The sequence below is a fragment of the Sitophilus oryzae genome, unplaced genomic scaffold (genome assembly GCF_002938485.1).
Source record: "Sitophilus oryzae breed Bouriz unplaced genomic scaffold, Soryzae_2.0 scaffold_178_pilon_pilon, whole genome shotgun sequence".
In the NCBI taxonomy this organism is placed as follows: Eukaryota; Metazoa; Arthropoda; class Insecta; order Coleoptera; family Curculionidae; genus Sitophilus; species Sitophilus oryzae.
The window spans coordinates 1,109,880-1,135,679 of record NW_022146490.1 but is presented as its reverse complement, the minus strand read 5'-3'; the positions used below and the strand labels follow the sequence as shown (position 1 = coordinate 1,135,679).

Genomic DNA, 25,800 nt, shown 5'->3' with positions numbered 1-25,800 from the left:
AAATAATTTAGGTTTGTTATTAAATTAAATGTAATAAGTACAGATTTAGACTCTTGAACCAGGCATAGTATATTGATTAGTAGGGTCCACAGTAAAAAATATTTTGTAATACCATTCGAAAGAAAATACAGACCTATATTATACTGTTTATAAAGTGAGTTTCATTGTAACATAACTTAAGAAAACAATTAATATGCATATGTCAATCATAAGAATAGAATCTATTAATTTAATGAACTATACCCATAGTACTCGGCAAACAGTAAACCAAACCAAAGAAACTAAGACTTACAGTGTTAGATCATGTAGTATATAAGTATTTTAATTTTATCATTTAATAAATAAATACAATATAAAATTTAAAATGCCAATTTTTTTTATTTTTAAACAAGTGATTTATATATGTATAAACAATTTACAATTCTTTATGATTTAATTTATTGCCCACATCTTCCGGGATTATAAGGCTAATATTTTGCTGCTTATAGTGCCTATATCTCAAAAAAAATTAATTAGATTAATTAATGATTAAGTATCCCTGTATTTTTAAATGTTGAATCTTATGGACTGAAAAAACTGCTGATGATATTTCTACTTTCACTGACTGAAGATGCAGAAACCTAGAGGAAATTCAAAAACAAATTGTACAAACATAACGTATGCCTATACATTTCGGTAAGTCAATATCGACAAAGCTTTGATTACAGCATCACCTATTTGGTTTTCTTTAAATCCTCTATACAATAGACTATTTCTTTGACATAGTTTTGTTCATTTAATTTGTTTCTTAGAGGTTATACACAGGGGTAGATATTCTATAAGTAAAAAAGTAATTTATAAGTAATAATACAGATTCTTAAAAATATCTCACCTTACCGTTTCTAGTACTTGAATTTAGTGTGTTTATATTTTATACATGTATAAAATTGAACGTCATCCACCAGAAGTATCAACAATTATGAGTTGAATATTACAAAATATGACCATATTAAGCAAAATTTAAAGGCCTACAATTAACTTTGTTGATAAACACGATACTTCTTCCATGAACTAACGGGTTATTACTAGTAATTGAACACACATATTGGTTTACAGCTACAGTATTAGTAAATCTGAAGGGTCTAGTCTGTCTTAGACAATTACAAAAGGATAATCCATACATTTTAACAGTAGAATAATCCAATTTTTGTTAACTCTAGACGTTATCGAAATGCCTAGGACTGGGACGGGCGATTGTTAGATTAGAGCCTTTTTGATTTTTCTCTTCTTTACTTTTAAAAACGCATTCTGTATTAATTACGATTTACTGGATTTACCAAATATAGATTTTTTATTAATTAGAACTGGTATAGTTCAAATTACCAGAAAAAAATATTTTTTGGATATAGATTTCTGTATCCGGAAACTTACTATTATCTTCTAGATTTTCTACATTTAGTATTAATTTTAATTAAAATTTAATTTTTTTGAAGATCTTTAAAGTGAAAAGAAGAAGAATTTTAATTAACTAAAAAAATCAAAATAAAGTTAATTAACTTTGAGCAGAGTTCGACCTCGTCAAAAATAGCATCGATAGTCATTCCCCAGCCGCCTTTGACGCCGTTTTTTCTCGATCATACGGTACAATTCTTCGTTATGACGAAGAGACGTATGTTGAGATAGGGCTCTTTGTTATATCAATTGTTATACTACAAGAAAGATATATTTTGAGATAGGTCCTTTTGTTTTAAGTTATGAAAATGCATGCGAGAGAAAATCACACCATTCTACCTAATTATTTTCTGATGGTTGCTTGGGACAAAATAAAACTTCTATCATGGCAGCAGCTGTCTTTTACGGTGTGATTTTGAGTCTGTTTTTTGACAAAAAACATTGTTAGAATGAGCTAGACTCTGCACATATCTGTATCGGGTATGCAAAAGATTGTCCGAGAATAAATGGCCGAAGAAAAATTGATAGAAAGCAAAACAACGAAACGAAAATTGCCCTAATGGAAAAATTCCCGAAATTATAATTTCCCTAAGAACATTTTAGCGAACCAAAAACTTGCCCGAAAAATACAATAATTTTTATCTCGTTATCATTGTCGGGCCATTGGCATTGTCATCCCTGTCAATTTTTGGAAAATTGTATTTATTGTGCCTATCATCATCCTGCATGAATACGTAGAATGGAAGTCGAATTTGTTATCATTGAACAGGGAATACAGAAACTGTTAGTCCACAGTTATTTGTATCAAAAAAGCACGAATGAAGAAACATGTTTTGTTTTTGTTTAGTTTGGTTTTTAATAAATGGACCGTGAGTTTAAATGCCTTGTATTAATGCCCTCAATTAACTGAATAATTACTAAAAATATATTAGTTAAAAAAATGTATTTTTGTATAAAAAATAATATTATTAAAATAAGCTAGATAAGTGTATTTTAATTTGTTTCTGATTTTTTGGTGATTTTCAGATTTTTCTGTATGTATGTATTGTATTTTCTTGTATGTATTCCATAATGTGAATATTGTATTTTTTTTCCTTATTGAGAACACTTTACCATCATTTTTAAATTTATTTTACATGGGCGTATGTATACTATTCGTTCGGAAATAAGTTTATTATTATTATAACAAAAAGGCCTATCTCTATTAAACATCTAAAAAGAAATTATTTATTAGAATTTACGCACAATTTATCTTCAGTTAATACAAAAACACTATTAAAAAAATTAAAGACTTAACATTTATTGGCGAAATAAAGTAAGTGATTTTCTTTAAATTGCTCTCCTGAAAAGTAGCAAAAATCGAGATACGTCTTTTCGTCATAAAGTCGACGATATGTGTATCTGTATTTACTATATTTATAGACCGATCTTCGTATATTAATAGCAGCATATCATCAAAACAATTTTGATATTTTTCATGCATAAATTTATACAAAAACAAAATTCTTTTGCAAAGACGCTCTCGAAATTGGTGTTAAATATGACAAATTTTAATGTTTTGGGAAGACCAAACGGTCTGTTAGAAGGCGTTTAAATACTGAAGAAGGCATCAGAGTCACAACTGTATTGCAGGAGGGTCGGTCGCAACAATATGTGTCGCAGCTTTTTCATGTTACATAATCGGTCCTTTCCAGACTATGGAATCAATACAGAGAATATCTTGTTGTCCGCAGACCATACCCTGAACGAATAAGGCGGAAACCAGGCGGGAAGATCGGTATCTGGTTCAAGCCACTCTTCCTAAAAGAACATTTACCGCAAGGAACTTACAAAATCTTCTTACGATCGCCAGAGGAACTCGAATTTCAACTCAGACTATAAGAAATAGGCTGCATGAAGTTAGCATGCGGTCAAGACGGGCAGTCTTTGTGCCGCATTTAACTGCTAATCATCGTAGGACACCAAAGAAATTTGCTCAAGAACATCTTCACTAGGTCGTGGATCAGTGGAGGCACGTCTTTCTTACGAACTAGTCCCGTTTTCGACTAAATCATAATGATGTCCGGCGGAGAGTTTACAGAAGACCGAATGAACGGTATCTGGACACAACAGTCAGAGAAACGATTCAATTTGGTGGACGTTCCGTCATGGTATGGTGAGGTGTAACTTTAAATGGGCGTACGGACTTGCATGTGTTAATCCAGGCATAATTAATCCTTAAGCAAACGGCATAATTAATCCTAAAAGATACAGAGACGAGATTTTTGAACCAAATGTTATTCCATTTGCAGCTCAGCATTGTCCAGGGTTCATCTTACAAAAGGATAATGCCAGGCCTCATACTGCAAGAGTATAGTTACTCAATACCTTCCCAAGTAGCATTTTCACGACTTGCGACCACATGTTTACTAAACACAACGTTGGATTAGTTACAAAAAATAGTTAGCTCCCTACCTTGGATATTAAAATAAATTTAAAAGTTTTTATAACGTTGTACCGACGTTGGACTAGTACTACAGCGAAGTAGAAGCTTCTGCGACGTCGAATAAACGTTGTCTTGTAACCTTGTTTGCTTAAGTGATCTTTAGGTGATTCGGGCAACGTAGTTACAACGTTGGACAATATAGAGTTTTCCGACGTCAGTTTCAGGACCTATTCCAACGTTATGCAAACGTCGTCTATTTTACTAATTCCAACGTTGTTTAGATTTCCTTATTCTTACGTTGGTAGGACGTCGAGTCACTACCTTTTTGCAACTGTATTGAACCATAACCTTAAATCTTAAATTTTCACTTCATTGTTTTGTTCAGTCAGACAGTTCAGTGCTGCTTTTGTTTTTATAAAAAAAAACTTAATTAAAATGGGACATAAGAAAGGTACATATAAAACTAAATTTAAATATACATCGACATATATTACCGATAGTTTATCCACTCCCTCGTTTATTTAGATTATAGAGGGCGGCACAAGCTAGACCCTAGGATGACTAAATTAGGCAATCTTGCGACTAGTATACTACCTGTTAAGGCCGAACTGCGACTTTATTAGTCTAGTATGCGACTACTCGAACTACTCCATCTTAATCTCCAAAACAACAAAGTGAAAGCCGCCATGTTGTTAAATAAGTAAATGTTTCGTTCCTAAAATAGCAATTCCTGCTTTTTGAATACATTAACTTGAAATATTTGACCCTAAAAAACACGCAGAAACAATTTTTTCGACTGCGAATAAATTATTCGCATTTTACTAAAAAAAAATTCAAGAAAATTTTTAGAACTTCTTTAATTTTAAGGCCCATTAGTTTTTTTCAAAGTAGAAACAATACATTTCTCAATAAAGTTGTTTGCGTTTAACTTTTTTGCCTTGGGTAACGAGTTACAGAATCGGTTAAAGTGTTTCAATAATTATGATCTTCAAACATCCTCCACACTTAAATACTTTTGTTTTGTTTTCCTCCACTGCCATCTGACATATGTCTCTAACTTAATTATCCCAATTTAGGATAAAACGCGACTTAGACGCCATATTAGTTTTGTATTTCTGTGAATTAGGATTTTAAACAACGTTGCAGTTTGTACTAAATTAGGCTTCTAGCCAACGTCGGTATCCAACGTCGTTTCGACCCAAAAATTATTCTCCAAACTAGTGCAGACTAGGGTTGGCACGAGGTTGTGCCGACGTTGCGCCTCGACGTTTGGTCGCCTGACACAACGTTGTCCCGACGTCCAAATGCTGCTTGGGTTGAAGAGTCCAATAATATCACAATTATGGATTGGCTTGCTAATAGCCCTGATCTCAGTCCTATTGAACGCCTTTGGGACCTACTAAAGAGAAGACTACAAAGTCGTCCACAAGCACCAGATCTTCAGACTTTGGGAGAAAATCTTCGAGGGGAGTGGAACGTCTTTCCTCAATATATTATTCGGAGCCTCATTCAGTCTATAACAAATCGGTGTCCAGAAGTGCGTAGAAACCGTAGAGGATACACACATATTACTTCCGTATATTTCCATTGACAATTAAGATAAGAGGGTAGCAGTAGGGTAGAAACGGTTTACCAATGTTCTTAAACATAAAGAAAATATATTATTTTTATTTAACCTTTGGAGGACTGTAATTTCTTCGGGAAGGATTTGATCATCTGGGGCATATGTTCATAGAAACTTTTTGTTTTATTTTTATCTGTAGTTTATCATCCACCGAAGTTAGATACACTATTTTTGACATCCTGTACAGTTTTTTATTAGAAAATAAAAAATACAATATATTTTATTTATCTTTAGGAACAAAACAAAATCTTTTTTTTAATTAAAACATAACTGTTTCTTGCAGACGAAAAATAATATTCTAGAGTGAACGTTAACCAAGTTCTTAGAATTATGTTTATGATGATTAGTTTAAGCAATAAAGCTAAAATACTAAAATAGGTGTACTCATTGAATTGACACATAAAATTCTTAAACCTCTATTTTTAATTAGGAATACAGTTATAGTATAATGCCATTAAAAATATGATTTAAACTCTTTAACCTGAGACAAATAATATAAATAGAGAAACACTACCCCAGTACTAAAAGTACCAAAGATCAAAACAAATCAATGTATCAAAAACTCAATTTTTAATAAGAAATATAGTTATAATACTGTCAAAAACACAAATAATACTAATAAACCCCTCTCGATTTGAAGAAAACTGAAACTTTAACTCACTGACAAACAATAAAGAACAATGACTATCTATAGACGCCGACCTCCCACTAAGAATAAAGGAAAGTGTGAACTTCTCAAAACACAAAAAGGAACAGTTGTTGCCAAGTACAAAAGTCGAAAAATAAAAGCCCTAATGACTTTGGGTTTGACGCCGACAGATTTTCGGTTGAAGAGAGTGTTTTGATATTTTGTTTTGTCATTTGGTGCCTATTAGTCAGCCTATCGTGTAAAAGGTTTGTTTATATTAAAAATAAGGTAATTATTGGGAAAACTGGAAATCGTCCGATTTTCACCAAAATTGGTATATTTTGAGGTCGTAGATTACGGATCTGAACTTTTTCTTGGCGGTCTCTAACCGTTTTTCAGAAAAACGGAAAATTATTTCAACATTTAATTTTTCTTTATTTCGGCCCTATAAAGTAATAATTTCACTATATTTTCATTATATTATAGTTTATCTAAAGGCCACACTTAATTGAGGATAGAAAAATGTCCAAAATTTTACTGAAAAACACTCTTCTTAACAAAATAACAAAGAAAATTGAGACCAGATAGAAGTTTGACATTTTATATATCCTTCTTTCTCTTTCCTATGTAATGAGAGAGACAAATATGTATATTCTAGACCTAATCTAGAAATTTGAAAATTTGCAACGTTGCCATAATATCTTCTATTTTTTCGGGTGATTAGGGATTTTAAATAAATTACCTATTATGAGATCTGACAATAATAGTTAAATATACCTACCGATGTCCACAAAGTTACACGGAAGAGTTTTGATTGCATTGGTTTCAACTTCTATGCGGAGGGTGTTAATTTTTTGTTGTTATAATATACCAAAAAAAGATTAACCCCCTCCGCAAAGAAGAGTTATGTAAAGAGTATTTATAACCACGAAGTTGCATGAAAGAGTTTTGATTGCATTGGTTTCAACTTCTTTGCGGAGGGGGTTAATCTTTTTTTGGTATAATATTACAACAAAAGATTAACACACTCCGCATGGAAGTTGTAACCAATGCAATCAAAACTCTTTCGTGCAATTTCGTGGTTATAAATAGTCAGATCTCGTTGGTAAAATAACAGTTATGGAAAGGAGTCGTTCTTCTGGCGACCGCCTTTCGTAATCCCAGAATGAGCGAAAAAAACACGCTGAATTTAGATTTAGTAGTGGCAACGTTGCTTTAAATGCCAGAAACACATAACCCAACATTTTCAGATTGTTTACAAATTTATTTTAGCAAATTTTCCTCTATTATGCATAGAATTGGTTAAAAAAGTAACAGAAAATAGCAAAAACATCATTGTTTATTGAATACCTAACAAAATATGTGCTAGAAAACCTTAAAAATATGAGAAATTAAGAAAAATTCGATGTTGAAATAATTTTTCGTTTTTCTGAAAATAGGGTGTATACCAATTTTTGTGAAAATCGAACGATTTCCAGCTTTCCCAATAATTAGCAAAAATTAAAATAAAATTGAATCATATCTATCTTATACAGGATGGTCCAATTGTATTCCGGAAATTTGGGCAGCATAATATTCTGCATATAAAAATAAGTAAAAAAGTTCGTATAAATTATGTCCTAAAATGCTTAGTTTCGGAGATACAGGGTGTAGAAGTTTCATGTTTATTTCGAGTTTTTCCGAATATAATTTCTGAAATAACGTCAATATTTGGATGAAAATTGGTGTCTGGAAGTTTTTTTAGCGCCACCTATATGTGTTGCGCCCGTAACTGTATAAAATTACTGAGTGAAAAAATATACATATATTTGTGATTTTTTATGAACAAAATATAGCCAATAACAAAACAACCAGTAAAGTATTATAAAAATAAATACAAAAAAAGGAATATTAGTAATATTTGAAATTTCTTGGTAAAATAAAAGTTTAAAGATAAGCACTTTGCTATTGAAAAGTTGGAAGCAGCCCCTAGACCCGATTATTACGAAACATCTCAACTATTTCCTCTATTCTCTCTCCGAGAGAAATAAATAAAAGTTGACGGCATGGGAGAAGAAAACATTTTAATCAACGAATTTTGTTCGGAAAGAGCCTTTTCCCATTTTAAAAGCTTCGAAAATATAAGTCGCTGTATATAGAGACTTTATAAAAAGGTTTTTGATAGCGGAGAATGAAAATAAAAGTTCAGTGTTGATATTGATTTTCAAAATTTATTAATAGTATGTAAGTTTTCAAAATCATTTTCCATTTTTTTATAATGATATAATTTCTAAACCCTATTAGCAAGAACTTACATGTATGTCTAGGAGTGAATTGTTATGCTGATCTTGTAAGAAGGAGAGGGAAAACTCTGTAAGAAATGTTAAGTTGCCACACTAGTATTTATTTATTTCCTGACATTGTCATTCGTTTTGACATTTTAGTTTTGTATTAGGCGTTTTTAGTTTAAATGATTTATGTTGTGATACTATAAGCTTAATTTTTTAATTTAAACAGACTTTGCAGTGGACCATTGTTCTTTTTAAACCCTCTTTTAGTGCGAAGATACAGTGTACAAGATAAGATAGCTTAATAGCCGTAAAAACTCATCGTAACTTTATTAGAATATTTTGAACGGGAAAGCGGTAGTAGGTATGTCTTCTTAATGTCCTTTATGTCACTTTATGTTACGCCCTAAATGCTGTTAAGGAGGTGGGTTTTGTTGATGTAAATAATAACTGTTTATATATTTATAATTAATTTATTTTTGTTTCCTAAAATACTTTGATTAAAAGAAAATATATAAAAATGGACAACGCTGTGCCGGTCAAGCTTAATCACGCGACTAAAAGTTTATTTGCTATATAAAATATAATAATTAAACACCATTATATTATTTTATTACTGGCATGAATATAAAAAACTATCATAATGTAATCGATAGCAAAATATTTCATAGCTATAACAACGTAGTACACAAAACAAACAATACGTTATTCTATGAACAAAAAATGCAGCACAATCAGTTTTGAATTGCAGGTATATAACGGTAAAACCATACCAGCATTATTTCAAATCAAATAAAACGATTCTAGGAAAATTATTTATACCAGAGGGGCGTTCGTTGGCAATCAAAATTATAACGGATCATACCACTTTAGAAGTAAAAGATATTTTTGATTTAAAATAACCAAATAAACCTAATATTAATTATTCAATTGAGTATTTATTTAGCAAATTTATCAAATTATTAAGCATGATTATTTTAATAATTATAAAAAGGATTAATAAATAAATTAAAATGATTAGTAACTTTCATAAATTTAGTACAGTTATACAGGGCGAGTCTTAAATAAGTGCAAATACACTACTCAAAACAATTATTTGAATAAAAATAAATATTACTTATTTCTAAAGGAAGCATGCCTTTTTCTGCCTTTCTCTTGTCAGTTTTTTTAGGATAATTAGGGTAGGCACTGACATGGAATTTTTAGTCGGCCGACTATTTAGTCGCAAAAGCGAAAACAACAAATTCTTATGGAGCCGATCGGCCCAATATTTGATTATATTGCGTAGCCTTAGGCTATGCACTGACAGACAATTTTTAATCGCCCGGTTATTTAGTTGCATACTTGTAACCAATAATATATCCTTATGGAGCCGCGCCCACATGCAATTAAATAGTCGGCCGATCGACTTCATAAGTATGTTTTGTTTTCACTTTTGCAACTAAATAGTCGGCTGACTAAAATTACAGGTCAATTGCATATACAATTAGCAGGAGCTAAAATACATAATCAACGAAGATTTCGACAGATGATATGCAAAAATTGACAGAAAATACAATTTATAACTGCATGCATCCTGTCGTTGGGCAAAATGTTAGTTTATCCAATGACAAGGCTTCAAATTTTTAGACACTATCTTTTTAATTATAATCGCAACTACAGTATGTCCCCGGTTCGTTTTTACAAGAGGGGAAACAAAATGATTACAAATAGAAACTCCCCAAAAAGTTAAACTGCTCGTTTTTGGAAAGAAGAACAAGTTGTTGTGAACATACATTTAATATGGTTATATGTATATGTATATTCGACAAATTGTATAAAATATTATTTTTACCCTTATTCTACGGCTATGCCTAAAGAATTTAAGGTACGAAAAATACCATCAACATTATTATTCTTCTCAGAAAGATGGGTGATGCTTTTGCCCGGGCAACAAGGAAATTGAATTTCGCTGAAATAAGAGACCAAAGAAATTAAGATCCGAACGGATTCTAAATCGGATTTTTATAAAATGTCTATTAAAACGGGGGATTATATAAAGGCCAGTTGAAATTACGACTCTCTTGACTCTGAAAAAGCAACGGTAATACGAACATTTCTTATAACAAGATGACTTTTCGCCGGGTTTTTACAATATTAAGCGGTTTTAATAATAATGAGTTACTTTGGATGAGTTAGGGAAAGAATTAATGGATGTTGAAAGAATGTGCAAGAAGAATGATCAATTTTGGGAATTTAAATTGTTGCAAGAAATTGTTCCAATAAAATTATAAAAATACATGTTTTGTTTAAAAATAAAAAAAAATGCTTTTTAACCCTGCAAAAAATATTATCAGGACCAACACAAATACATATACTAGGGCTGGCATTTCGAGAGACATGTTATAATCAGCACAGTATAACTGCTAAGAATTAGCATTTCCTTTGTTGTTTTAGATTTAGGTCCTTGGGTGAAGGCCTTGCTACGACTGTGATCCTGTTCTCTGATCCAGACTTTTGTAATTGTTTTATAGAAGGTGTTTCAAATTGAACGGTGACCATCGAGATTTCGGAAACTACAAGAAATATACGAAAAATGCCAAATTGATGATTGCAAATGCAAAATATCCGTATACTTTCGAAGATGTTCGAAAAAAAAAACGAAATATTGTAAAATAATTCTATTTTCTAATATTGTAAAATAATTGCGGTATTTTTATACGAGGTGAAAATTTATTATCTTTTTCTCTTTTCGAACTGTTACGAGTCGTTCAGTAGCACACTGGCAGCCGGGATATAAATTCGGCAATAAACGCCATCGTTACTTCCATGTGGTCGGCGTTTCCGCGAAATCTTCGACTGAGAAACGCATCCGCAGCCATTTATTTTTAAAGATTGCATTTTGTCAGAACGAAGCGTCCGTCGTCCTCTTCGGATCGCAAATCTGACGTTTTATGTGTACCTACGCTGCCGCCATAAACGCTTTTATCTCTTTTTCTAGCCGTTCGTCATCGGCAAGCGCTTCATTTTCGAATAGCCGATTTGTTTATGTCTCTAATAACGGTACCATGTGCACGAGCGTAGTCTGTTTTTTAGTGCTTGTTCTGTTAATTAAAATACTTTAATTCCATAACTTAATTTTTTTTTATTTAACATATATTTTTAGAATTCTTTTTGTTCTTTCACCAATCATTTGTGTTCTAATAAGTCAAAATAAATTCATAGATGTATAGGGTTTTTTCCAGTTGACACAGAACTCTAGTTTACTAAATCCAGAGTCTAAAATCCAAAGTCTTAAATAAGTAGGTATAAATATTTTCAGGGCTGGTAGAACTCGATAAAGGGAACATATTTACTCTTTAGAAATTTATCGTTTTAACTAAAAACTAAAAAAAAATTAAGGTTCCAAAGTAGCAAAAAAAAATTTTCGCGAAAAAAACTCATAATCGTATTTCTGGGGTCGATATAGCAATCACATCCGATATATCACAACCTAACCGAAATTTATCGTTTTAACTAAAAACTAAAAAAAAATTAAGGTTCCAAAGCAGCGAAAAAAATTTTTCGCGAAAAAAACTCATAATCGTATTTCTGGGGTCGATATAGCAATCACATCTGATATATCACAACCTAGCCGAAATTGCTGAAAAAACAAACCTGACTGTTCTTGAAATACTAGTACTTTACAAGTAAAAATACTACCTACTTAGTGCAAAATTTTGTAAAATTCCCATGTTTTATTTAAATTAGCCCTCGCGATCAACTTAAAATATATCTCCTGAGCCCGAATAAATGTCAACAGGGCTAAAACTTCATTAAATTAAGTCCTTAAGTCTGCGCATAATGTATTTCGAGATTATTAATCAATTTTTTCGCTGGCGGTGGTGTTTCATGGAAACTTAATGAGACTCTCGCAGCGAAAGCTCCTTTATTTTAATAAACTTGTGCGCGACTTAATTTGTATAAATTTTAAATTTTAATAACGATCTTGGTTGGTTCGGGGCTGAACCGAAATACGCTTAAATGGCGGAAGGCATACGAAATGAGATCGTATATCGTGGAGCTGTGACGGGTTTTGTCACGGTTTTTCAAACGTATAATGTCTTATTATTTAATAATTAGAAGCTCTTGAAGGATTTAGTTTGTTGTCAAGAAAATTCGTAAATAGTGTTTTTGTCAAAGTTTCTAAAAGCTTTACCCAAAAACTCGTAACGGCATCATACACTGTGATTATATAGGTTTTTGTCAACTGTTATGAAAATAATCTTATTATCAAAATATTTAATATGAAAAAGCTATTTGAAGGGTTTATTATTTAATAATTTATATGAGTTTTCAAGCAACAAATTCTATAATATAAAAAATTGTTAGAATTTGATTCTTTGACAGGACTTCCGAAAGAATCTTTGATAGATTCAAGTGTTTAATTTTTATTTTAACTGATTTAAATGTATCTATAACTTTCCTATTTAGTAAACTTGGCGGGGTGGTTAGTTATGTATTATATTTTAGCAAAATAAAAACACTAAATCACCACAATACACCAAAACACTTTTACTTTTACACGGGACGCGCGTTTCGCTAACCATGTTAGCATCATCAGCAGATGATTATAAACTAAAGTACAATCTACAAGTTGAGCGTTTATATACTCGCCCAGTGGGTACCGAGTGGGCGTGGCAAAATCTAGCCAACCGAGTCAGAGCCCACTGAGCGTAACAGTTAGATTTCCGCCACTAGAGTAGTAGGAACAAAGAACTTGAAGGAATTGGACCGTTGTCTCTGTTCATACTATCTTTACATTTATTAATTCTGATGCTTTCATATGCATCTAATTGCCTGTAATTTGAGACTTGTTTAATTAATTTTAAATTATTAAGATCTATACAATGGTCTTTATCAACAATATGTTCGGCAACGCAAGATTTATCCGGTCTACCATATCTTATCTGAGCTAAATGTTTTTTAAATCTAGTTAATATTGATCTTCTAGTTTGCCCAACATATTTCTGATTACAATCTTTACAAGAGATTTCATAAATACCCGACCTTTCCAGTGGAGGTGTTTTATCCTTTGGATTACCTAATAATTGTTGTAATTTATTATTAGCAATTAGCACTATACACAAGTTTATAATTGACATTCTTAAAAATTCCTTTTAGACCACGGGATAACTCTCTATCAAACGGTATCGAAAAATATTTAGACGTATCTTTCTCCACTTGAAAAGTCGAATTTTCAGAAATCATTAACCTATACCTACGTTTTCTAATTAATTTATCAACTAGTGAAGGAGAATATCCATTACACTCAGCTACATAGCCATTTTATGTTCAACACTATGATGTGATTCATTAGGAATATATCTGCGTGTGGTCGTATTTTTCCTATAGATATCAAATTCCAGGCAATTATTAGTATTTCTACTAACTAATACATCTAGAAATGGTAATCTGTCGTTGTTCTCAACTTCATGCGTAAATTTAATGGAAGGAAAACGATTATTTAACTTAGAAATAAAATTATCTATGGTATCTGAATGTGTATCAAAAACAGCAAAAATATCATCCACATACCTAAACTATACTCTTGGAAAATACTCAAACTTATTCCTAGCCTCCACTTCAAACCTGCTCATGAATAAATTAGCCAAAAATGGAGACAATGGATTACCCATTGCTGTACCTTCCCGCTGTTCAAAAAAGTTGTTATTAAATTGAAAACAATTTTGTTTCATACATAACGATGTAAGCTCAATATATTCAATCACAGTTTTGTTGTCAAGACCATTTGCCTTCAGTAATTCCTTCAAGTAGCCTAAAGTATGTGGAATTAGAACACTTGGGAACAACGAAGATACATCAAAGGAGACCGAAATTTCACCTTCATGCAATGTTATATCTTTAATTTTGTTAATGAATTCAATATTATTTTTAACTGAGAAAGAAGGTTCATGATCAGGTGTTTTAAGAAATCTTGCTTGCTGAAAACAGCTTCAGGAGCTGCCATAGTTCTTGCTACAAACCGAAAGGCTACAAACCGAAAGGCATCACAAAATAAGGTTGCCATTTATGTACTATTAAATGGACATATCTGATTGTTGCAAATGGAGCTGGCTGGTTATTGGAGCCACCCCCTCAATTGTAATCACAGATATGTTGGACAAACTTAGTGCAGATCAATAATAAATAGATTTAAAGCGTATTTGGCTTAATTAAGAAATGGTAGAGCTGATAGATCTTGTGTTGCTCAACATATTTTTGATAATATGATGATTAAGATGGTCTAGATGTTAATAAAATAAATCAAATATATCTTAAATTATCGGCACTTAGATGCATATTATAAATCTAGAAAATAAGTACATTAATATGTATATGATTAAAAAATCACTTCTCTTTATACTGTAGTGAAACTTCTTTGTATTAAAACAAAAAAAAATAAATCATTACCTGCAACTGGTGACAGTTTCCGCATGACACACCATCTCGATTTCCACTAAAAAACAAAAATAAACAAAAGGTCAAACGAAACAGTAACCTCAAAAGATTAATTACACATTCTGTAAGTTGTATAAGTGTTATGCGGGTTATATAAATATAAAACGTTGCTGACATAGTAATTTCATATCGTTTTTGCACGGGACGGACGTCATGGTTATTTTCTGCAACTATACAGGATGCAATAACAGAAATTGCATATTTAATAATAATAATAGCTCCCGTATATAGCGTTTGACGCCTTGGGAGTAGCAAGGTACAGCTGGCCATGCTATTGAGCCGTTCGGTATACAAGGAAGATAATGTGGCTAGCACTACGCTTCCAAACCAAACCGCCTATTATTACCTCAGGATTGTGAATCCCAAGTACTCATTTAAGGCTAAGTCGACCTAGGTACCCAAACTATTTTTATTTTAATAAAAATAGTCGGCTGATGAAATGCCGGGTGTAGGATTCGAACCCACAACCTTGAGATTGGTATACAAGAGCCTGTACCTCTACGCCACCGGGCACAATAAATTGCATATCTAAGCATCGAAAAAAAACAAAGATTCCTCCAGCATCACAAGTTAATTTTTTTGCACTTGTTCACCCTGTATAAACAGTTAATAACATGTGTATGCACACGACTTAATTGAAAAGACATTTGATTTAACTTAGAAATTATTAGAAAAAGTTGATGTAAAGTATGTGGCGGTTTCCTTGACATAACTACAAGGCAACTTACCGCAAGTATGGAGAATGGTATAATAATGAATATTTTTCAAATAAAAATACAGTAAAATATGCGTGCAAATTGTAATTAAGCAACCTTTAAAACTGACACAAAATAATCATACGATTTTATTGTTTCTTAAAATTAATATATTTATTTTTATTTATTTGTACTGTGGTAATGCACTCTTTAGCAGGCTATGCCGATACTTATTTCTTTCCTTTTTTAAAAATAAAAAATACATTATGTATTTTTTTTTGTAAAAGCCACTGGATTTAGAATTCAGGAAGAAAAATCCCTTAGTAACATTTTTTTTCGTTAATACTAGGATAAATTAAGTGTCAACCTTATAAATCAGATTATTGTACAAAATCACAAACAATAACCAAATCCTAGTGTCTATTTTGACATTATTTTATTTTAAGCTTCTTAAATTGTCAGAGCAGAACTTCTCCCTATTTTTATAACACCGATAAAAGTGCCTTAATAAGCAAGTGTTTCTGGGACGATAAGATAAAGACACACGCACATCTTGCACATTGCTGTTCGGTTTTCTACCCTAAAGAAAACCTTCCAGACCTAATCGATTGTCCCTTGTCGTTATCTCAGATTCGGTTATGAGCGGGTAGGTATAATACTCTGAATTAGAGATGTTCATTTCTTTAAAAAAATATCGATATACATATCATTTTGATAATTTTTATCTTCGATTACTTACATCGATCATATTTCGATATTTTTATAGCATTTTATGTTAAAGAATTATATGGCAAATGTTGAATTTTAGCCACAGTTGTCTAGGATCCTCGCTAAGGACTTAAAAACAAGTTTTTATAAATTTTAAAACTTAATTACATTTAGAATTTATTACACAATATGCCAATTAGTGATAAGCAAATGTAAGACCTCTCTTGGTCTTGCAATCTAATACATAATTTTGGTCTTTGTCTTGGTTCTGCAGGGCCCAGTCTTGGTGTTGGTTTTGTCACAAAACTCTTGCAAGTCTTGAATTTTTTTAATATATTCTTACTAGAGACACTTTTTACATACCTAGAAAATCTTAAAATAAATAATATTTTAAATAACTTAGTGGAAATGAAACTATAAAGAAAGAAACTATATTTGCCTAATGAAAAAATTGAGACAAAAGCAAAAATCTATGAAAAATGAAATGTAAATAAAAAGTGTGAGAAAAAAATGCAAGACTGCAAGACTGCAGATCTAACGCTAGCCCAGGTCTTGATCTTGTTTTTATGCAAAATCGAGATCAAGACCGCAAGACCAAGAAAAAAACTTCTCTAAGGCCAATATTAGTAGTAAAAACAGAAACAAGGAATAAAAAAAATCAAATAAAAGTTCAAAATCACTGGCGTTTGCTTTAATTAACGACACAATAATTTTACTACTATATAGCTCTAAATTTAAAGCATGATTTCTTTATAAAAACCTCAAACTGATCAAATATTTACCGATACTAAAAATTCGTTATCAACATTTAAAAAAATATCATCGATATTCTGTTGTATCGATAATTTTGGACATCCCTACCGAGCCTTGTGTCATATCTAGACAAAACCCTTATCTGGAGGAACCGTCCATCTGAGAAGAAGTTTTAACACCTCACTATCTGCAGGGCTGCCTTTGACAGATTTGTGTGGGCAGGGACTCGCCCCATTTTACGGCTCTAGACAGTGGTGGAGACGTGGAATCTAATTTAGGACAGAATTATAGGATAGGATCAGAATATAATAGCTCTTGTTAAAAGTTATAAAAGGATAAAAATGAATTTTAAAATAGCTGTGGAAAGAAGCTTTACATTAGATATATTAATCGGAATCAAAAAAATGCAGGTTTTTTCATGTTTTCATCACAATTACGCTGTACTGTTCGGGTCGCATTCAGGGTCGGGTAAAGCGAGTGTGTGCTCGAAGGAAATATACTCGTATATATTATATTTCAGAAATCTTCCTACGGCTTAGCCCGATCCTGTCGTGTTAATCCATACCCAAAATTCCAAACACACGAGCTTTGATTACGGCTTGATTAAAGTTTGCAGAGCTTCAGCATTTGCAATAAAATAGCGAGCAATTTGATACAAAACCATATAAATTATATATCACTGTAATCACAAAACTTCAATCTATTTCTGTATTCCAATGGAATTTTAAATTATGCCTTTATTTTCGAGAAAATTTAGTCCAAACATAATGGATATTTTGTTGACGTTTGACCATCAAAACCTTAAAAATAAAGAAGTTGTCTAAAAATGTGCTAGAATACGAATAGAGTATAATCCTTTATCTTTAATATCCTTCCTCATTTGTGTAAAAATACGTAGCCAGTTTTGCATAAAACGTTAAATGCCGAACGCTTATTTTAATACTTTTTTCAGACAGCGAACTGGACTCTTAAAAAGAACAAACTGATTTTTTAATCATTTTTTCTAATAACTAATATTTATTGCTATTTATAATAATTAGCATGCAGAAATTTAAAAATTTCCATAATTTATTTTGTATTATTTCTAAAAATAAACGAACTAAGCTAAACCCACTCAGGTAACTTTAATTGGTTAGACTCGAAGTTCTTTAATTTTTCCTGTTTACTATTTTGTACCTTTTGCGAAGCGGGCTATTAAAAAGAAAACTTAATTTGTTTCACTTTGTGTTTTCCTAACTCTTATTAAAAACAAACAAGAACCGCACCAACTGGCTATAATTAAATATTAATTGAAACTATGGTGAATTACGTGAAACTCGGCCAAACGGTAAGAAGTAGTCAGTTTTAATTTTGAAACTTTAATATCCAAAAGATAAATAGAAAAATGAAAAAGGAAGAAAATAGACCTTTCAATTAAAAATCGACTTAAATATTAACTAGAAAGATTTGAACATATTTTAAATATTACGCTGGTGTAGACGTTTAACTGTAAAGATTATTAATGCCCTTCATAGGTCCAGAACCCCTCTGCAGTTCTGCTAAATCAATGACAACATCCGTACCAAAGTTCATGGCACGAACGGTCATCTGCTGTTCTGGTGTTTCCCCATTTTCTCCACAGAATCTGCATTCGCCGTTGTTTCTCAGCTTCAGCCTTGTCGTTCGTTGAGGAGACAGTGTCCTGTTAGAAACCCCGTGACAATCCGAAGATTGATTTTACTTAAATCAAGGAAAATATTTGATTTTTCTCAGTCGTAAGTTCTGAGGAACTCATGACTGACGATGTGAACTTTTTCGAGTGTCTTAGACCGTTGGACTCCCATTCCATGTTACGGATGGAGTCTTCCAGGTTCTTCAGTTCCGCTTTTAGTTGGTTTCTGCTTGGAAAACAGAACGGTTCCTTTTCTAGCTAGATCATTTGCTTTTTCATGGCCTTCTATGCCTTGGTGAGAGGACACCCAGAGTAGGAGGACTTTATTTTCTTTGCCTAATTTGCCTAAGTGGTAAGATTCAAAATGATTATAAAGTTTCTCTTAAAGATGCTTAAAAGTAATTGCAAAATTACCGAAAAAACTTGGAATGGCCCATAAAGGAGAAAATATAAATAAAGATGACAATATTGGTACTTTTTAAATATTATCATTATCAATTATAATACTACAATAAGCAAAATTTGAAAACCATGTAACAAAATAAGCAACAAAGTATGTAATGAATATTAATCTTTGATAGGTACTCATAGCTTTAACACAAAACGGTATTTAAAAGTGTTCGGCATGGCTGAGAACGGATATTGAAATTAGATATGCATACACCTCGCAAAAAATTCCAATTTATAAAATGTTTAAAAAAAGGTCAATAACTGGCGATATATAATGCGCGAGTATAATATTTCATTTTGTGATATTCCAAGGCCCTGCTCATTCGGCGTAACGTTATTCAGTTGAAAAAGTTGTGGATGATAAACAATAATAATATACAGGTCTTTGTAATGCTACATTATTTTTAGTCTTCATTAATTTATTGGTAAAAATTATGTATTAAATCAAAAATACAGATCCTTCTCTCTCGATCTGTTGACAAAGTTTCTTGAGAGGTGGACACCCAACTGTCTTTCCATCTTTTTTGGAGGTCTCCAGGCTGTCTCTTATCCACCGGTCTCCCTTCCAGAGCTATATGTGGTAGCCTGTTTTCTTCCATGCGTTTTACGTATGCAAACCATTATCTTTTTCTTTATCTAACCCATCGTATTAAGTCCTGCAAAGAAAATAAAGTTCTTCTATTCTAGGTGCCTGTTCACCAAGGGATAGAAAGCAAAAAGCAAATCATCTAGCTAGGAAAGGAGCGAACACTCCACTAACTGGACCAGAACCGTTCTGCTTTCCAAGTGGAAACCAACTTAAAGCAGAACTGAAGAACCTGGAAGACTCCATCCGTAACCTGGAATGGGTGTCCTCCAACGGTCTAAGACACTCGAAAAAGTTACTCAGAACTTACGCCCGAGAAAAATCAAAGATTTTCCTTGATTCAAGTAAAAACAATCCACGGATTGTCACCAGGGTTTCTAACAGGACACTGTATCCTCAACGAACACCTCAGTAGGCTGAAGCTGAGAAACAACGGCGAATGCAGATTCTGTGGGGAAAATGGGAAAACACCAGAACACCTTATCACTGACTGCTCCGAGACGACGACCGTTCGTGCTATGAACTTTGGTACGGCTGATGTCGATGATGGAGAGCTGACCTCTGTGGAGCCGTCTCAGGTACTGGCTTTTGTTGAAGCCCTGAGACTGTATGATGAATTATAACTCGTTATAACTCAGGAAAGGGGAACACACAATAGATCGCAGTGATTAACTCCCCTCCTAAACATTCTACATTATATTAAGTCCTGTATTCCACATTGTTATCTGATATCTTTGTTTCTAATTCTCTGTCTTCTAGTATTTCCCATAATGGTTCTTAGTAGGGTTCCTAAGTCCAACAGAAATGCGAACACTTCGCTCAATTACAGGCTATACTAAGGAATGCAATCCCGCAAATGCGGGATCCCTCTGTGATTCCGCGGGATCAAATTGGGGGATTCCCCTTACGGCTTGGCCATTAAAAATAAGTGAAACAAACAGGTTAGTTGTTAGATTTCTTTCTGGCGTGCGTAAGTGAAGAAAAGCGTTTTACTAGTACTTGTGGACAATTTCGTCAAATGAACTGCCGGACATAATTATCGGGACAAGCCAAATTTTAGGGTAAATTTAAAGTTGAATATCTCTTGAACTAAAAAAGATTTTGGGATGCGGTTTGGACCAGGTTTTAGATGCATCTATTGTGATTAAGATACTATGTGGTTTTCGAAAATATATTTAGAGAATTCTCGTATACAGGGTGTTTTATAAGAGTGTGAAAATTTGGCTAAGAATCTTTTTTACCGCAAATTTACAATTTTTAAAAAATCGAAATTTTTACCAAGTACGACTAATCTGTATTGAAATTAGAAAACAATTTGATCGGGTTTTTTATTTTTTTAGTTTTAAGGAAATACGATGCTTTTTCGAGTAAATATGCATTTTTAGTCATACGATGGTCCTAAATGGTACAAAAAGCTTTGTACATATTCTGCATATGCCAAAAATTAATATAGAGTGTATCTAAAAGCAGATAACTAACACAAGTTGAAAAAATCTTCAACATCAGAATAATATTTTTATTTATAAAACAAGTAGATAAATTATAATAAAATTTAAGTTTATTTAATAGTAAATATATTTTTTGAACACCCTGTATACATCGGTCCAAATTTCTGTACAGCTACAAGATACACGCTATATCAGTATATTGTGGGCCTAGGTAAAACGTACAATGCCTTTTGTACCATTTAGGACCAAATGTATTGTTTAGGACTATAAATGCATATTTTTCGAAAAAAAAACTCGTATTTATCTTAAAACAAAAAATTTAAAAAAACACCAATTTGTTTTTTCTAATTTCAATACAGATTAGTCGTACATAGTTAAAATTTAGATTTTTCAAAAATTAAAATAAAATTTCAAAAATTAAAATAGAAGTAAATTTTCGGTAAAAAAAAATTCTTGACCAAATTTGTACACTTGTATACGAGAATTCACTAAATATATTTTCGAAAACCACATAGCACCTTAATCACAATAGATGCGTCTAAAACCTGGTCCAAACCGCATCCCAAAATCAAAGAGAGAAAAGAAGAGCATTTATTGTTGACAATCCCGCAATTTTGTGGATCCGCGGGATTGATTGATTTAATCCCGCGGGTTTGCGGCACTGAGATTTTGGGCCGGGATTGCATTCCCTAGGCTATATCTTATATGACTGGAAAATTGAAAAAAATAATAGATATAATATGTAAAATATAGGACCTAGTAAGACAGACAAGAAACGACAGGTTAGCGAAAATTAACTTTATTGAATAAAGCTGGTCTTCGTCATCCGAACTATTTCTAAGGAACCCTTGAAGAAAACACAGGACTTGATCCTAACGAATACGAAGAAGATGGTCAAAACTTGTAAATTTTCAAGAAGAAAAAGCAAAGCCAAAAAAATTGACATAATATTGCTAAGTAGTTTAAATCAGTGTTGAATATCAATTTCGTCTTCACCCAATGACGCCATCGCAATGATATTTTATATTGCAACTGACATTCAGCATAAATCAGCCTGCGGCATCTTTTATTTAAGATTTGCATGCGCTCTCAGCCGCACATATTCGCGTATCGTAAATCGATATACGTGATTGGAGAATGAAACAAAACGACTTATTGTCTTCATTGTAAATGCATAAAGGCGCCACTTTACTGCCGCTAAAAACATTTGTTATCGCAGTTCGCATCACAAATTCCTATAAATTACGATGAATCAATAAACTCGGGAGTAAATTGGTATCTTCCGACGGCTTAGCGGCAAGTTTATATAAACTATCGATATATTCGTTTAAAAAACGAATTTAATTGAGTTAATAATAGAAAATAAGATATATTGATTGATTACTCATTGTTTAACAATTTGTTATTGTTGTGAATTATTTAGATTAGATTAGATTAGATTTTTTGAGTGGCTATCTGCCTGTCTCTCTGCGTCCCTTTTACTGATCTATTGTGGTCCTCATCTGATCATTGGATTATATTATCATAGTATAAGCACGGCACATAAAACAATCGGCACGCCAACTCTACTCAGATTCCATTGTTTAAAATTTCTATAAAATTTGACCTTGTCGGCGCCATTATGGTTTCCTAGTCAGGGCCGGATTAAAACGTATTAAAAAATATCTCAGAAAATACGACAGGGTCGTATTAAAAAAATACTGTAATTGACTGAAACTGAATTTTATTTACAATACTTTTGTCCAAACAAATGAATCGTTAACCGCGCATACTTCTCGAAAAGTAAAAATGAAAAAATCAATTAAATATTTTACTGTAGAGAATAGACAATTAAAATTAAAAAACATGCAACTAACAAAAACATGCCAGGAGTTACAAACAAGAATTAAAAAAATACCAATAAAATATTTATTGAACAATATAAAGAGGCTACGTACAAATTATGCCCATCAATGGGCGTAGCAAATTTTATTAATATTCAAATTTCACAAATTAATAAATCCACAATTTTTTTTGAGAAACTTCTATTTTTTTCATGGCAGGAAACAGTAGGTACCGCATTGTATTTTATACGGTTACAAAGTGAATTGGTAAACATTTTAAATTCAAAGTGAACAGAACGCAACCTGTACTTGTGGGCCTTATTTATATCTTCAATCAAGTCTTCTCTATTAGCTGCAATTGCCCATGTTCTTGCCCTAAAAATGTATTGTTAACTTATTTTTGATATAATCATTTTATTTATTTTTATAATTATATTTAAATGAATAATATAATGATTTTTAAAATTAATTTTTAATGTCTAGATTCTAGATACAACATTAAATTTATTTTACTAAATATTTAACATTAAATCTTACTAATATTAAAGTTTGTTAAGATTTTTAATTAGATCTTCCTATTTAGCTGAATGTCCTAATATGTATACTACTGTTTTTTTTTACAACTAAAATATGTTAAAATAATTAATCACATATATACATACCTAATAGGATCTCTAGGAAACAGAAAGAAACTTTTATTGAACAACAAAAATAAAACTACTAAAACAAATTATATTATATAATAATAATAATAGCTCCCGTATGACGCCTTGGGAGTAGCAAGGTTCAGCTTGCCATACTAGAGCCGTTCGGTATACAAGGAAGGTAATGTGGCTAGCACTCTACGCTTTAACCGCCTATTATTACCTCAGGATTGTGAATCCCAAGTACTCATTTAAGGCTGAGTCGATCTAGGTACCCAAACTATTTTTATTTCAATAAAAATTGTCGGCTGATGAAATGCCGGGTGTGGGATTCGAACCCACTACCTTGAGATTGGTAGACGAGAGCCTATACCTCTACGCCACCGGGCACCTATTGGCAACTATATTACATAAGAAACGAAAATAAAACTAGAAAAACCAAATATATCACATAATAAACAAAAATAAAACAACAAAAACAAAATATACCACTCAAGAAAAAAATCAAAATAAATTAAGCCGCACGCTACTGACTCGAATCTACCGTAACTGTGTGTTGTCGCTGAAAAAACTACGACACTGGTTACTTTCTGTTGATGGAAACCCAAATGGCGGCGTGCGCGAGGATATGCGCGTAGCGTTCCCGCCAAAGCGAGTTAGCCTGCCGTGTGATTTATATGCCGTGGTATAAGCACGGCATATAAATCACACGGCAGGCCAACTCGCTTTGGCGGGAACGCTACGCGCATATCCTTGCGCATGCCGCCATTATGGGTGCCAGCAACAGAAATTAACCAGTGTCGTAGTATATGTATATCGATTTTCATTAAAAAAGGAAAACTTAAAAAAAACGACAGCTGTCAAATTTGACAGTTCAAATGTGAGACAAATAAAATGAAAACCGACTATGGAGTAGGGAGCATCCAATATATCGATTTTTATTAAAATCGGACAACTTTGAGATTTTTTGACAGCTGTCAAATTTGACAGCTCAATTTTTTTTCTTTCATTTTAATCCATGGCCATCATATATATAGATTTTTATAAAAATCGGACAACTTTAAAATTTTTTCGACAGCTGTCAATAATTCGGGTCAAGCTTTGCAAGAAAATGTATTGTCATCGGGACTGAACCTACATGCCAAATTTCAATTTCCTACAATGAAAGGAAGTTCTTCTAATTTAGCTTACAAGATTTGCCCCGAACAAACATACATACAAAACAAGTTAAATAGAAGCGTGTAAAATAAGCTAGAGACTGCTTCCCATTGGTAAAGATACCTCTTACCATAACAACATTAGACACCCGAGCTGGTTTAAACTCTCTGTTCCCCTTCTGGTCCTCAAAACCTACAATATTATCACGACCACTATTATAAAATAAATTGCACTTGATATTCATATTATATCATCAATACATAGAACACAATATCGATTAAGTTCATCCGGTTCATTGAAACTTTCAACTTTTCTTTTTCAGAGTGTCAAATACACTAAGAATTTCTAAGCCAGGTTTGATATCAATGTCATATATTCATTATCTTAGTGTCTCTGGGTCTCTGGACGTGGAAGGCAAAATAGATTTCAAGAGCGTCTTGTACCGTATGATCGAGAAAAAACGGCGTCCAGTTGGCTGGGAAATGACGATCGATGACATTTCCCATATAAATTTACATTTAAAATGACAGCGATCTTCATTTCCCAGCCAACTGGACGCCATTTTTTTTCGATCATACGGTATATTTTAGGCCCGGAAAAGTCTATAGCCAAACATTTATATTTAAATTCATCAGTTACTTTTCTTCCTTTAGCTGATTTGTTAATTTGTGCAATTTGAATATTAACAAAATTTGCTATGTCCATTGATGGACATAATTTGTACGTAGCCTACGTCTTATTTGTACGTCTTTAGATTGTTCAATAGATATTTTATTGGGTATTTTTTTAATTCTTGTTTGTAACTCCTGGCATGTTTTTTTTTTAATTTTAATTGTCTATTCTCTACAGTTAAATGTTTAATTGATTTTTTCATTTTTACTTTTCGAGGAGTATGCGCGGTTAACGATTCATTTGTTTAGATAAAAGTATTGTGTAAATAAAATTCAGTTTCAGTCAATTACAGTATTTTTTTAATACGACCCTGTTTAATCAATAGTTTATTTTCTGGGAAATTTTTTAATACGTTTT

At 32.3% G+C, this 25,800-nt stretch overlaps 1 protein-coding gene across 3 annotated transcripts in view; it reads right to left on the bottom strand.

The window, feature by feature from the left end:
• The window catches only part of LOC115882606, a 439,578-nt gene that overhangs the window by 392,163 nt on the left and 21,615 nt on the right, over positions 1–25,800 (bottom strand). For 2 of the 3 annotated variants that reach the window (XM_030900799.1, XM_030900800.1), the window contains exon 2: positions 14,808–14,853. The exons of the other annotated variant lie outside the window; for it this stretch is intronic. In XM_030900799.1, coding sequence (XP_030756659.1) covers positions 14,808–14,853 — 46 coding nt within the window. The remainder of the gene's footprint in view (positions 1–14,807; positions 14,854–25,800) is intronic. 3 annotated transcript variants of the gene reach the window in all.